This window comes from Salvelinus sp. IW2-2015, unplaced genomic scaffold (genome assembly GCF_002910315.2).
Source record: "Salvelinus sp. IW2-2015 unplaced genomic scaffold, ASM291031v2 Un_scaffold136, whole genome shotgun sequence".
NCBI lineage: Eukaryota > Metazoa > Chordata > Actinopteri > Salmoniformes > Salmonidae > Salvelinus > Salvelinus sp. IW2-2015.
Genome location: NW_019942520.1, coordinates 198595 through 214052, shown reverse-complemented (window position 1 = coordinate 214052; position 15458 = coordinate 198595). Strand labels below are relative to the sequence as shown.

Here is a 15458-nt window from a genome sequence, read left to right as displayed (position 1 = left end):
CTATCTGAGAAGTAGTTGGTAAACCAGGCGAGGCAGTCATTTGAGAAGCCAAGGCTATTGAGTCTGCCGATAAGAATGCGGTGATTGACAGAGTCGAAAGCCTTGGCTAGGTCGATGAAGACGGCTGCACAGTACTATCTTTTATCGATGGCGGTTATGATATCGTTTAGGACCTTGACCGTGGCTGAGGTGCACCCATGACCAGCTCGGCAAACCGGATTGCATAGTAGAGAAGGTACGGTGGGATTCGAAATGGTCGGTGATCTGTTTGGTAACTTGGCTTTCGAACATTTTAGAAAGGCAGGGCAGGATGGATATAGGTCTATAACAGTTTGTGTCTCGAGTGTCTCCCCCTTTGAAGAGGAGGATGACCGTGGCAGATTTCCAATCTTTGGGGATCTCAGACGATACGAGAGAGGATGAACAGGCTAGTAATAGGAGTTGCAAGAACATCAGCTGTCTGGACTTGGGTGAAGGAGAAGCGGGGCGGGCTTGGGCAAGTTGCTGCAGGGGGTGCTGAGATGTTGGCCGGGGTAGGGGTAGCCAGGTGGAAAGCATGGCCAGTCGTAGAAAAATGCTTGTTGAAATAATCGATTATCAAAGATTTATCAGTGGTGTCAGTGTTTCCTATCTTCAATGCAGTGGACAGCTGGGAGGAGGTGATCTTATTCTCCATGGACTTTACAGTGTCCCAAAACTTTTTGGAATTAGTGCTACAGGATGCAAATTTCAAATTTCATGCCCATGGTTACGGATTTAGGGTTGTACCTGGTAGGTTCCTTGATAATTTGTGTGAGATTGAGGGCATCTAGCTTAGATTGTAGGATGGCCGAGCTGTTACGCATGTCCCAGTTTATGTCACCTAACAGTACRAACTCTGAAGATAGATAGGKGGCAATYAATTCACATATGATGTCCAAGGCACAGCTGGGGGCTGAAGGAGGTCTATAACAAGCGGCAAAGGTGAGAGACTTGTTTCTGGAAAGGTGGATTTTTAATAGTAGAAGCTCAAATTTTTGGGGCACARACCTGGACAGTATGACAGAACTCTGTAGGCTCTCTCTGCAGTAGATTGCAACTCYGCCCCCTTTGGCAGTTCCATCTTGTCGGAAAATGTTATAGTTAGGAATGGAAAGGTMAGGATTTTTGGTGGCCTTCCTAAGCCAGGATTCAGACACGGCTAGGACATCCGGGTTGGCGGAGTGTGCTAAAGCAGTGAATAAAATAAACTAAGTTAATAAACTAACATTAACATGCATGAAACCAAGGCTTTTACGGTTACAGAAGTCAACAAATGAGAGTGCCTGGGGGATTGGAGTGGTGCTGGRGGCTGCAGGGGTTAACCTCTACATCACCAGAGGAGGAGTTGGATAAGGGTACTGCTAAAGGCTAWAAGAACTGGTCGTCTAGTGCGTTCGGAACAGAGAGTAAAAGGAGCAGATTTCTGGGTGTGGAAGAATAGATTCAAGGCATAATGTACAGACAAGGGTATGGTAGGGTGTGAGTACAGTGGAGGTAAACCTAGGCATTGAGTGACGATGAGAGAGATTTTGTCTCTAGAGACACCATTTAAGCCAGGTGAGGTCACCGCATGTGTGAGGGGGTGGAACAAAAAGGATAGCTAAGGCATATTGAGCAGGGCTGGAGGCTCTACAGTGAAATAAGACAATAACCAACCAAAACAGCAATAGACAAGGCATATTGACATTAGGCAGAGGCATGTGTAATCGAGTGATCATAGGGTCCAGTGAGTAACTAGGCGAGCTGGAGACACAGCGATTCAGACAGCTAGCGGGCCGGGGCTAGCAGGCTAGCAGAAGGGCCTATGGGGACGTTGCAACGGAAGAGCCTGTTGAAACCACCTCATACGGTTACGTTGGCAGACCAGTCATGATGGATCGGCGAGGCTCCGTGTCGGCAGTAAAGGGTCCAGGCCAATTGGCAAAAGAGGTATCGCAGCCCAAGAATTGGCCGATGGACCTCTTCGGGTAGCCGGGAGATGGGCCTAGCTCGAGGCTAGCTCCAGGCTAACTGGTTCTTGCTTCAGGACAGAGAAATTAGCCAGGAGTAGCCACTCGGATAGCAGCTAGCTAGCTGCGATGATCCGGTGTAAAGATTCAGAGCTTGCGGTAGGAATCCGGAGATGTGGTAGAGAAACAGCAGTCCGATATGCTCTGGATTGATACTGCGCTGTGCAGACTGGCAGGAATTGACTGGGCTGAGGCTGGCTGATGTCCGAGTTAACGGTGATGACCGCTAGCAGTAGATAACTGACTACTAGCTAGTAGCTAGTTAGCTGGCTGGCTGCTGATGGGGGTTCTAAAGTATAGAAAATAGCAGATCCGTACCACATTGGGTGAGGCGGGTTGCAGGAGAGTATGTTCAGTCCGTAGATGGAAATTGAGATTAAAAATATAAAAAATATACACAAAATATAYACGAAGAAAACGATATATACACGGGACGGGWCAAGACAAAACAGACGTCCGACTGCTACRCCATCTTGGAATCAAAAAAGGAGTAATTAGTCATTTGTTTGTGTGTGTCTGTGCGTGCATGCATCTGGTCGTGTTTAACTATTCTTGCGGGGACCAGAAGTTCCCACAAGAATAGTAAACAAACCAAAATTGTTTGTAAACAAACTAAATTTGTCCCCATAAGGTCAGATACTATTTCTAGGGGGTTTAGGGTTAAGATTGGAATTAGTGTTAGGGTTAGATTTACGTTAAGGGTTAGGGAAAACAGGATTTTGTGTGTGTGTGCGCGCATGCGTCTGTCTGCGTGTGTTCATGTGTACTCACCACCTGGTAGTGTCCGTACTGTGCAGACAGGTGTAGAGGTATGTGTCCGTCCTGTGACAGCGTGTTAACAGAGGCTCCAGCTCTCAGCAGCAGCAACACCGAGTCAGCTTTACCCTGCCATGCTGCATAATGTAGCGGACGCATACCTAGAGAGAGAAAGAGAGAGAGAAAGAAAGAAAGAAAGAGAGAGAGGACGAGAGCCGGTAAGTCATATAATGGTTCGTAAGTGTTTTAAAACAGTTTTATAACAGCTTATAACCTCTCACCATTAATGTCTTTGATGTCCACAGTGGCCTGAGCCTCCAGTAGTAGAGACAGCAGCTCAGTGGTGCCTGTTAGAGCTGCATGGTGTAACGCTGAAAACCTGAGAGAGAGAGAGAGAGAGAGAGAGAGGGGGGGGAGAGAGAAGGGATGGGGAGCGGAGGGAGGGAAAGTCTATTGTACCTCTATTGCCACTACTACTAATTTGCTGGGAATATTCTAGAAGCTTGTACAGCCTCCATACTGTCTGGTTTACGAAACAGGTCTTCCCCTTTCCCCTGGTTGGGGGGGGGGGTTTCCAGGGTAACATGAGTCTGCCATAAACAGGGAGGGTATACATCTAACTGAGGACTTCACAGGAGGTGAGCCTTCATGAAGCATCAGGCTGGTGCAGACATGATGGGTGTGTTTGCATCAGAGGGTAGTATATTCCACAGAGGGACAAATGAAAGACATACATTTGGGCCCTTCATTCCTGGAGAGCAGGGTATTCCAGACTGTTGAAATACTGCTGTTCCAGCTCCAACCTTAAACCAAGGACCAGGTCCAAGCACCTGGGAACAAACTGACCAAGGTGCATCCCAAATGGCAACCTAGTCCTTATAATGGGCCCTGGTCAAAAGCAGTGCACTACACAGGCAATAGGGTGCCATTTAAGATGCATGCCAAGAACAACAACCTCCATAACAATTTAGTATCAACAAGCTGGAGAAAAAAATTATAAAAAATCAACTCATGATTGCAAGTGATATTTCAACTCAAGTATAATAGGGTACCATGAAATGCTCTCATGTTGTGTGTGTGTCAGGGTACTGGTTGGCTGAATGACTGGAGTGGGGACAGTGATACAGCACACACGCACTTGGAGCTATCCTTCTATAAAAAACTTGGCAAAAAAAGAAACGTCCCCTTTTCAGGACCCTGTCTGTCACGAAYGTCGTCAGGGAAATGACCGGACCAAGGTGCAGCGTGGTGAGCGTACATTTCTTTTTATTATGAATGTTGCCAACAAAAACAAGAAACAACAAAAACGAACGTGAMGCTTACTAGGGCTATACAGGCCACTAACAAAGTCAACTACCCACAACTACCAAAAGGGAAAAAGGCTGCCTAAGTATAATTCCCAATCAGAGACAACGATAGACAGCTGTCCCTGATTGAGAACCATACCCGGCCAACAAAGAAACATACAGCATAGAATGCCCACCCCAAATCACACCCTGACCTAACCAAAAAGAGAAATAAAATGGCTCTCTAAGGTCAGGGCGTGACACTGTCTTTCAAAAAGATAATTCGTAAAAATCCAAATAACTTCACAGATCTTCATTGTAAAGGATTTAAACACTGTTTCCCATGCTTGTTCAATGAACCATAAACAATTAATGAACATGCACCTGTGGAATGGTCGTTAAGACACTAACAGCTCACAGACGKTAGGCAATTAAGGTCACAGTTATGAAAACTTAGGACACTAAAGAGGCCTTTCTACTGACTCTTAAAAACTCCCAAAAGAAAGATGCCCAGGGTCCCTGCTTATCTGCGTGAACGTGCCTTAGGCATGCTGTAAGGAGGCATGAGGACTGCAGATGTGGCCAGGGCAATAAATTGCAATGTCCGTACTGTGAGACGCTTAAGACAGCGCTACAGGGAGACAGGACGGACAGCTGATCGTCCTCGCAGTGGCAGACCACGTGTAACAACACCTGCACAGGATCGGTACATCCGAACATCACACCTGCGGGACAAGTACAGGATGGCAACAACAACTGCCCGAGTTGCACAAGGAACGCACAATCCCTCCATCAGTGCTCAGACTTGCCGCAATAGTGAGAGGGACTGAGGGCTTGTAGGCCTGTTGTAAGGCAGGTCCTCACCAGACATCACCGGCAACAACGTCGCCTATGGGCACAAACCCACCGTCACTGGACCAGACAGGACTGGCAAAAAGTGCTCTTCACTGACGAGTCGCGGTTCTGTCTCACCAGGGGTGATGGTCGGATTCCCGTTTATCGTCGAAGGAATGAGCATTACACCGAGGCCTGTACTCTGGAGCGGATCGATTTGGAGGTGGAGGGTCCGTCATGGTCTGGGGCGGTGTGTCACAGCATCATCGGACTGAGCTTGTTGTCATTGCAGGCAATCTCAACGCTGTGCGTTACAGGGAAGACATCCTCCTCCCTCATGTGGTACCCTTCCTGCAGGCTCATCCTGACATGACCCTCCAGCATGACAATGCCACCAGCCATACTGCTCGTTCTGTGCGTGATTTCCTGCAAGACAGGAATGTCAGTGTTCTGCCATGGCCAGTGAAGAACCTGGATCTCAATCCCATTGAGCACATCTGGGACCTGTTGGATTGGAGGGTGAGGGCTTGGGCCATTCCCCCAGAAATGTCTGGGAACTTGCAGGTGCCTTGGTAGAAGAGTGGGATATCATCTCACAGAAATAACTGGCAAATCTGGTCCAGTCCATGAGGAGGAGATGCACTGCAGTACTTAATGCAGCTGGTGGCCACACCAGATACTGACTGTTACTTTTGATTTTGTCTGTGGAACTTGTTCAGTTTATGTCTCAGTTGTTGAATCTTGTTATGTTCATACAAATATTTACACGTTAAGTTTGCTGAAAATAAACACAGTTGACAATGWGAGGACGTTTCTTCTTTTGCTGAGTTTATATGCCATTTAGCAACCGCTTTTGTCAAAGCGACTTACAGCGGAGTCACGCGTGAATATATTTTACGTATGGGTGGTCGCGCAAATCAAACCCACCATCTCTACCAACTGAGCTACAGAAGACCACACACACCGTACACCACAGAATAAAGCTAGGATTATTTAATATCCTAAATTCTGCCATTGGGGGGTTTGTGCAGAGAATTTGTGATGGTGGGTGGGAATAGGGGCTCCCGAGTGGTGCAGCGGTCTAAGGCACTGCATCTCAGTGCTACAGGCGTCACTACAGACCGTGGTTTGATTCCGGGCTGTATCACAACCGGCAAGTGATTGGGAGTCCCATAGAGCGGTGCACGATTGGCTCAGCGTCGTCCATGTTAGGGGAGGGTTTGGCCCGGGGTAGGCCATAGTAAAATAAGAATTTGTTCTTAACTGACTTTCCTAGTTAAATAAAGGTTAAATAAATAAAACTAGGATCGAGTCATGTTCAGTATGAGTGTGTAATGTGCTGTGTCCTAAATGGTACCCTATTCCTCTATGGTCTTAGTTAAAAGWAGTGCCCTATATAGGGACTAGGGTGCCATTTCGGAGTGTCTAACAGTATCTAACTGGTGATCTACAAATTGTCAGATAAAAATCCATCCATATCAACCATGTATCATCTGTCTGTTTTCTCTCGGTTTTAAATCCCCCCCCCCCTCATACCAGCCCCCCCCCCCTCTCTCTCTCCATGCTGAGTGAGTGTTGATTTAGGGTGACTGGTCACTGTTTTTTCACCTCCCACTTCTTCCTTGTGGTCCCTAGGCATCACTGTCATCTATCATGCCCCCCTCTTGCTTAAAAAAACATGCACGCACACACACACACTGTGTCTGGTCTGTCTGCATACAGGTGTGACTGGGTGGTAAGTCTACAGTGAGAACCGACCACAACAGGCATCCGATAAAGATGAAGAGCATGTCAAATCAAATCCAGTGTTAGAGTAACTTTTCCTCCACAGACATGGATTGCATTCCTCTGAGCCAAATAAGTGCAGAGAGAGGATAAACCTCAGCTATGCAAACACGAACACACAAGGCCATCTGACTCACACTCATTAGGAAACACATGCACACACATCTCTTACCCATCTGAGTCCTGATAGTTGATGTTGAGCCTCTTTGTGGAGCCCAGCAACTCTGAAAAACAAAGAGGGGGGGGGGGGGGGGGGGGGGGGGGGGGGGGGGGGGGGGGGGGGGGGGGGGGGAGGGGGGGGGGAGGGGGGGGGGGGGGGGGGGGGGGGGGGGGGAAGGGAGGGATGGAAGGAGAGAGGGAAGGAGGGGGGAGATGGAAAAAGGATTTGGTGACATTTGTCTTTTCAACAGAACGCCTAGTGATCTTCCATCACGGCAGGGTCTCTCGGTTTTCACAGCAAGAGCTCACATGTTCCTCTCTTTCTTCATCACTCGTTCCTGAAATAACATGTCAGAATGGCTGGAGGTTGCTCCCACTCTCTTCTCGCATACAGTGTTATGACAAAATTCTGCCAGCTGACTGATAACAAAACGTTTTTTATTCCATGCAAGCAATTCCCCCGATGAGAATGGAAAACCCTAACTGAACCAGACTCGTCCTTAGCTTGCTCCAGATCGGTTGCTTAAGCTAAATCCTGTCCGCTCTTATGCGAATCACATACGGATAGTCAGAGGAATTGATTGGCTAAAGCACATACCTTGGACAAGGCTACCTGTCCTGATAGCCGACTTACCCCACAGCAGCCACATTGCCACTTGCCCTAGGCATTAGTGTCTGGTGAACAAGAGTACTTGCCCCATACCTTCTCCTCTCTGACTTCCCTGTAGCCAATAATTTTGTTACGTTATCCTTATTCATTAATTCAATCAATCAATCAATCCAGTCCTACCTCCACCCATACCCTACTGTACGTTCTACCCCTCAGCTCCAGCTCCAGGGGCCTTTCCAGGGTCAGCCACCCCATCTAAAGCCTTTTTCTCTGGGCATTGACTCCTCTGCTAGCCCTGCTCTCAGAGCCAAGCTCAAGCCTCACTGAGCCCCTACCCAGTCTCTCATTCAGCAGGGACCATTCTTCCAACTCTGGCCTACTGGCTTCTCTCTCTCACTGGGCCATGCACAAGAATGTGTACACACACACACACACACACACACACACACACATACACACACACACACGAGTGTGAATGTTGTGACCAGTAGAAGAGAATGATCCTCAGACAGATCTCTTGGCATTGGTTTCAATCAATGAAACAGAACTTCTATTCTATTCCTACTGAATATTAACAGTGAATTCCTCCTCAATATCAACTCTGTCAATGTGGCTACTGTCTCACCAACTGCTTTTGACCCATGATATAAAAAGGGACACTTCAGGATTTTGGCAATCTTCCCCAGAGTCGGATTAACTCGTGGATATCATATTTATATGTCTCTGCGTGCGGACYCTGGGGAAGTACTGTAGATCCCAAAGTATCCCTTTAAACCCAACCAAAAGTTATCATATTTCTTCATGTCAGTTTGAATGAGKTGTGTCATATAAGCCAGCCATTCACATGATGATTTCATGTTTCTACAGTGACAGGATAGTTCCACTCACACTGGGCGCGAGTACACACACACACACACACACACACACACACACACACACACACACACACATTAGGCAGCTTTCCAAGTGGGGCCTAAATCACCCCAATGACAGCGAGAGAACAGAGCCTTTAAGAGTTCTAGTTAGAACATGAGCCAACATTCCAGACATAGAATCTCTCTTCCTCTCTCTCCCTTCTTCTTTCTCTGGAAACAGTTGCTTCCTTCTCAATAAAAAGGTGGAGGGCTCTGGCTGACATCACGGTACAGTAAATTACTGCATCTTCAACAGTGTGTGTCAGTCTCCCCTTACAGCGCRTCACACCCAACATCATCATCATCTGTAATGCAAAACCCTGCCTGCAAAAACACAAAACCACTCACCATGGCCTGTGGGTGTGTTCTACACTAGGAACTTCAGGGAAACACAATACCAACATCAAAAAGGTCTGTTGGATACACACTGGCTACAACAGGGCCATTGAGAGTTGGCACCAAGTACAAAAGCAGGTGAGGAAAACGAGACTGTGAAATCTAACCCAGTCAAGCCTCATTGGCCTTCAATCACCTCACCTAAAAGGCTGTGTGTGTGTGTGTGTGTTATGTTGGTGCAGCAGGAAGATGACTGGTTTCCAGTGTCTGTGTGAATGCCTGGCTGTAAACATGTCACAGCACATAGTGACGTCAGGTTAGTATCGTGGCAATGAAACAAAACACCAAGCGGCTTTAACTTCTTTAGGAAAACAGCCCTAATGTTGGAAACAAACATCATTATGATGGAAAACAGCCCTGATGTTGGAAACAAACATCATTATGATGGAAAACAGCCCTGATGTTGGAAACAAACATCATTATGATGGAAACAAACATCATTATGATGGAAAACAAACATCATTATGATGGAAAACAGCCCTAATGTTGGAAACAAACATCATTATGATGGAAAACAGCCCTGATGTTGGAAACAAACATCATTATGATGGAAAACAGCCCTGATGTTGGAAACAAACATCATTATGTTGTCATCCAGAGTCACATGTATTTATTTTCCAAGCTATAGCACACAACATTTTACACACAGCAGGTTTTAAAAAGGACAATTGAACAACTGAAAAAATAAAAAATAATAATAATAATAATATTGCTATACTGGCGTGGTCACAGCCCTAGTGACAGGTAGCCTAGCGACTGGGCCACTAACCCGAAAGGTCGCTGGTTCGAATCCCTGGGTCGACTAGGTTAAAAATATATATAATTTAATCGATGTTCCCTTAAGCAAGGCACTTCACCCTAATTGCTCCTGTAATTCCCTCTGAAGAAGATAGTATGCTAAATGAATGAAAACCTGAAAGTTTATTCATGGTTCATTTCACATTGATTTCCATGCCAGGTTATGTGGTCGGCTACAGGTGTGGTGCTAGTCACAATAACATACAGTTCCAGTCATGGGTTTGGACACAGCTACTTATTCAAGGGTTGTTCTTTAAATTGTACTATTTTCTACATTGTAGAATAATAGTGAAGACATCAACACAATGAAACAACACATGCAATCATGTATTAACCAGAGTGTTAAACAGTCTTGAATCGGTCGGCACAAACAGTATGCTGAGCACTGCACATTTAAGAGTGGCCTTCTACTCACCGCAGCACAAGGGGCACCTGTGTAATGATCAGCTTCTTGATATGCCACACCTGTCAGGTGGATGGATTATCTTGGCAAAGGAGAAAAGCTCACTAACAGGGATGTAAACAAATTTGAGAGAAATAAGCTTTTTGTGCGTATGGACATCTTTTATTTTTTACTTCAGCTCATCATTTTGTTCAGTGTAATAACTTCACCATGCTCAAACGGATATTCAAGGTCTGCTTTTCTTATTTTTACCCATCTACCAATAGGTGCCCTTCTTCGCGAGGCATTGGAAAACCTCCATGGTCTTTGTGGTTGATTCTGTGTTAGAAATTCACTGCTCAACTGAGGGACCTTACAGATAATTGTATGTGTGGGGTACAGAGATGAGGCAGATTCAAAAATCACGTTAAACACTATTATTGTACACAGAGTGAGTCCATGCAACTAAATATGTGACTTATTTTCAAGGCTTGCCACAATAAAGCGATTGAATACTTACTAAGTCAATACTTTTCATTTTTTATGAATTTGTAAACATTTCTAAAACATAATTCAACTTTGACATTGTGGGGCATTGTGTGTAGGCCAGTGACATACAATATCAATTTAACCAAAATGTTAAGTTCAGGCTGTAACACAACAAAATGTTAAATTCAGGCTGTAACACAACAAAATGTGGGAAAAGTAAAGGGTTGTGAATACTTTCTGAAGGCCCTGTAAGTCATTGAAACGTCATGGCACATTGACAGCAGAAAGAGAGTGGAAAAAACGCCCTGAAATGTAAAAAAAAAAAAACCCTGAAGCACCCCCTGTTCTCCACCCACCTTTCTATTAAGACCAGCAGCGTTCATACAGTGGGGCAAAAAAGTATTTAGTCAGCCACCAATTGTGCAAGTTCTTCCACACAATTTTCATCATAGGTACACTTCAACTATGACAGACAAAATTAGAAAAAGAATTCCAGAAAATCACATTGTAGGATTTTTAATGAATTTATTTGCAAATTATGGTGGAAAATAAGTATTTGGTCACCTACAAACAAGATTTCTGGCTCTCACAGACCTGTAACTTCTTCTTTAAGAGGCTCCTCTGTCCTCCACTCGTTACCTGTATTAATGGCACCTGTTTGAACTTGTTATCAGTATAAAAGACACCTGTCCACAACCTCAAACAGTCACACTCCAAACTCCACTATGGCCAAGACCAAAGAGCTGTCAAAGGACACCAGAAACAAAATTGTAGACCTGCACCAGGCTGGGAAGACTGAATCTGCAATAGGTAAGCAGCTAGGTTTGAAGAAATCAACTGTGGGAGCAATTATTAGGAAATGGAAGACATACAAGACCACTGATAATCTCCCTCGATCTGGGGCTCCACGCAAGATCTCACCCCGTGGGGTCAAAATGATCACAAGAACGGTGAGCAAAAATCCCAGAACCACACGGGGGGACCTAGTGAATGACCTGCAGAGAGCTGGGACCAAAGTAACAAAGCCTACCATCAGTAACACACTACGCCGCCAGGGACTCAAATCCTGCAGTGCCAGACGTGTCCCCCTGCTTAAGCCAGTACATGTCCAGGCCCGTCTGAAGTTTGCTAGAGAGCATTTGGATGATCCAGAAGAAGATTGGGAGAAYGTCATATGGTCAGATGAAACCAAAATAGAACTTTTTGGTAAAAACTCAACTCGTCGTGTTTGGAGGACAAAGAATGCTGAGTTGCATCCAAAGAACACCATACCTACTGTGAAGCATGGGGGTGGAAACATCATGCTTTGGGGCTGTTTTTCTGCAAAGGGACCAGGACGACTGATCCGTGTAAAGGACAGAATGAATGGGGCCATGTATCATGAGATTTTGAGTGAAAACCTCCTTCCATCAGCAAGGGCATTGAAGAYKAAACGTGGCTGGGTCTTTCAGCATGACAATGATCCCAAACACCCCGCCCGGGCAACGGAGTGGCTTCGTAAGAAGCATTTCAAGGTCCCGGAGTGGCCTAGCCAGTCTCCAGATCTCAACCCCATAGAAAATCTTTTGGAGGGAATTGAAAGTCCGTGTTGCCCAGCAACAGCCCCAAAACATCACTGCTCTAGAGGAGATCTGCATGGAGGAATGGGCCAAAATACCAGCAAGTGTGTGAAAACCTTGTGAAGACTTACAGAAAACATTTGACCTCTGTCATTGCCAACAAAGGGTATATAACAAAGTATTGAGATAAACTTTTGTTATTGACCAAATACTTATTTTCCACCATAATTTGCAAATAAATTCATTAAAAATCCTACAATGTGATTTTCTGGATTTTGAAAATTACAGGCCTCTCTCATATTTTTAAGTGGGAGAACTTGCACAATTGGTGGCTGACTAAATACTTTTTTGCCCCACTGTAACTAGTATTTTAATAAAGACTTAATGGATAAACATCAGATATAAACACCACCCAACTCTTTAGAAACATCCTGTCCATATCTGGGGTAGCAACACTCATCTGCAGCTGACGTCGTCCTGCTTTGCCTGACTGCATTTTGATAGGTGAATAAACTAAACGTTTTAAGTCGGACACTGACAAGCAGATCAGATCGACTGAGAGCAGGTGGGGAAAGGTGAATGTAATTAAATATAAGTATGATGTGAGCTGCAGATGAGTGTTGCTACCCCCAGATATGGACATGTTTCTAAAGAGTTGGATGGTGTTTATCCATTAAGTCTTTATTAAAAACACTAGCTATAAGTCCCAAATGGCACCCTAATTTTGATCAGAGTCCTAACAGGTGGGTAGGGTGCCATTTGGGACATATTCCAGAACATACCGTCAGCAAGCCCAGATGTTTGTAGTTAATATTCACAGACACATTTAAGGTATGCAAAGTATGACACCTTTATTTAATTTGAACTTTCAGTTCATTTCCACCTGAAGGTGAAAAGTCAAGTAGGGTTGTGGTGGTGGCATCCTAAGGCCTCGACATAACTAAATCTGTATTCAAACATGCCTTGTCCTTACTTGTGAGAATGTGCATGTACTGTAGCTAATCTAAACAAAAGTAGGCTACTGCTGCTAGTTACAAGTAGCTATTAAACTAGCCTATATACAAAATATACATAGTGTAAAAAACATTAGGAAGCTCTTTCCATGACAGACTGACCAGGTGAATCAAAGTGAAAGCTATGATCCATTATTGATGTCACCTGTTAAATCCACTCAATCAGTGTAGATGAGAACGGACAAGCCAAAAGATTTAAGTGCCTTTGAACAGGGTATGGTAGTAGGTGCCAGGCGCACCGGTTTGAGTGTGTCAAGAACTGCAACGCTGCTGGGTTTTTCACGCTCAACAGTTTCCAGTGTGTTTTAAGAATGGTCCACCATCCAAAGTACATCCAGCCAAATTGACACAACTGTGGGATAGCATTGGAGTCAACATGGGCCAGCATCCCTGTGGAACRTTTGACACCTTGTGTCCATGCCCTGATGAACTGAGGCTGTTCTGAGGGCAAAAAGGGGTGCAACTCAATRTTAGGAAGGTGAGGTGTTCCTAATGTTTTGTACACTCAGTGTATAGCTTTAATAAGGACACAGCCAGGGCAGGTGTTAGGACTAAGTTGTGCTGGGCTGGCTGGCATGACTGTGGGCAGATGGAGTCTCAGAGCTGGCTAGAAGCCTGGAGAAGTGACCAAATCCCTGTGGCTCCCTGGCAATGTGATTATAATGTAGCCTCAGCCTTATACAGTACAGTTACAGTTCACTGCCTACCAACTACCAAAAGAGAGGCTATTATAGCACTAGCCATGTCTCAACCAACGGGATAGGAGTGAATTAGTCTGATACAATATACAGTCAGACATGCTACTGGGACAATAAAGTGTCTTTTCAATAAGGAGATGGGAAGAATGAACGAGAGAGAGAGAAAACAGAAAAACTTGCAGGGCCTAATTGTCATTCTGCCTCATTATCCTCCATCGATTAGCTAGAGTCATTATTAGGATAGAGTCCTCTGTGTGTCTGGGACTGGTTGTTCTGGGTCTGATCGATCGACATGAGTGTCACCATCGGGTCAAGGGTAACCAATGGAAACACAGAGCACCAGTATCCCAATAACCCTTCCAGTGCCACACATGCCTCCAAAACGGACAACGAGGGGAAGCAGGATACAACAGTGGTGTCACAAATCTAATTTTTCTTTCTGGATTCTTTCAGAAGTAGGACATAGGCTATCTGTGAGCTAAATGGAAGTCCTGGTGAATGGACCTGAATGAAACGAATGGAACAGTTGGCACACATACAGTAATGTATTCCCTCCGTAGAAATATAATCCTTGAGTATGTTTACATGCACACTATTAATTCAATATTAAACTGATTATGGCAGTAGGCGAGGTTGGGAACTAGTCATGTAAACAATTTACTCTGCTTATCTTAAAAATCGGCAAACGGTCAAAATTGAAGAAAGCACACACTGATTAAAAACACCTGGTTTTCTGAGCAATCCTTCAAATGATTAGGACATGTAAACAGCTTCATCTGCGTTCCAGCGGTGTATCTGATCTGTGCATGTGTTCGCACCGGTAGCACAAGCCTCCCTCTTACGCGTGACTGAAAGTACGCATCACATACAAACTTTAGAACGTCTGAACTCAGAATATAATAGGCTTTGCATAATTAACATGGTCACTGTGGTAACAACGTTTACTTTGATTGGTGATCAAAGTCCCATCAGGAAGTCTGATCTCAGATGTGTCCATGGAAACCGGATTATTAGGAAAATTGTTCTTCTTGCAAAGCATGTAAACGTTTTAAACAATCTTTTATATTAAATCTGACTATCCACAATAATCGTATTATTGCATGCATGTGACTGTGCTCATTGAATACATCACTGTGATTTCCCAACTTGTCCATCTCTATCCAGAACAGAGCTAGTCCAGAACGGAACAGAGTAACACTACTAAAAAGGAGTGCCATTTAATGAACATTCACAAGCTTAGTGAAGTCTAGATCAGCTTAACCTTGAACTGCTCCTGTTTCACCACTACATGACCCTCATCTCCAGCTAACTGAGGCTGCCTTCCAAATGGCACGCTATTCCCTACATGAACCTGTAGGGACCCATAGGGCTCTGGTCAAAAGTAGTACACTATGTAGAAGACAGAGCCTCAGATATTCCCCATCAAAGCAAACAACAGTTGACTATCTGGCTCTATCTGGCTCTTCAACCAGTGAGCTAAGTAAAGTACATCAGTGTCACTGGAGGAAAAAAGTTTCCCATAAACTGGTGCAGATTCTGGAGCTGGTACTTTATCTACCTTGGCTGCGTGCCAAATGGCACCCTATTCCCTTCATAGTGCACTAGTTTTGACCAGGGACTAGGCTCTGGTCAAAAGGTAGTGCACTGAGACGTAGCCTTTAACCTGCAGGCTTGTGCCTTTAACCTGCAGGCTTGTGCCTTTAACCTGCAGGCTTGTGCCTTTAACCTGCAGGCTTGTGCCTTTAACCT

General features: G+C 45.0%; 1 protein-coding gene across 1 annotated transcript in view; it reads right to left on the bottom strand.

The window, feature by feature from the left end:
• Window positions 1-2493: 2493 nt before the first annotated feature.
• The window catches only part of LOC112068164 (caskin-2-like), a 49886-nt gene continuing 36921 nt past the window's right edge, over window positions 2494-15458 (bottom strand). Inside the window, exons 3-6 of the mRNA XM_070438058.1 lie at window positions 6864-6915; window positions 3068-3165; window positions 2802-2947; window positions 2494-2502 (exon numbers count right to left, since the gene is read on the bottom strand). Of these exons, the coding sequence (XP_070294159.1) occupies window positions 2494-2502; window positions 2802-2947; window positions 3068-3165; window positions 6864-6915 (305 nt within the window). The remainder of the gene's footprint in view (window positions 2503-2801; window positions 2948-3067; window positions 3166-6863; window positions 6916-15458) is intronic.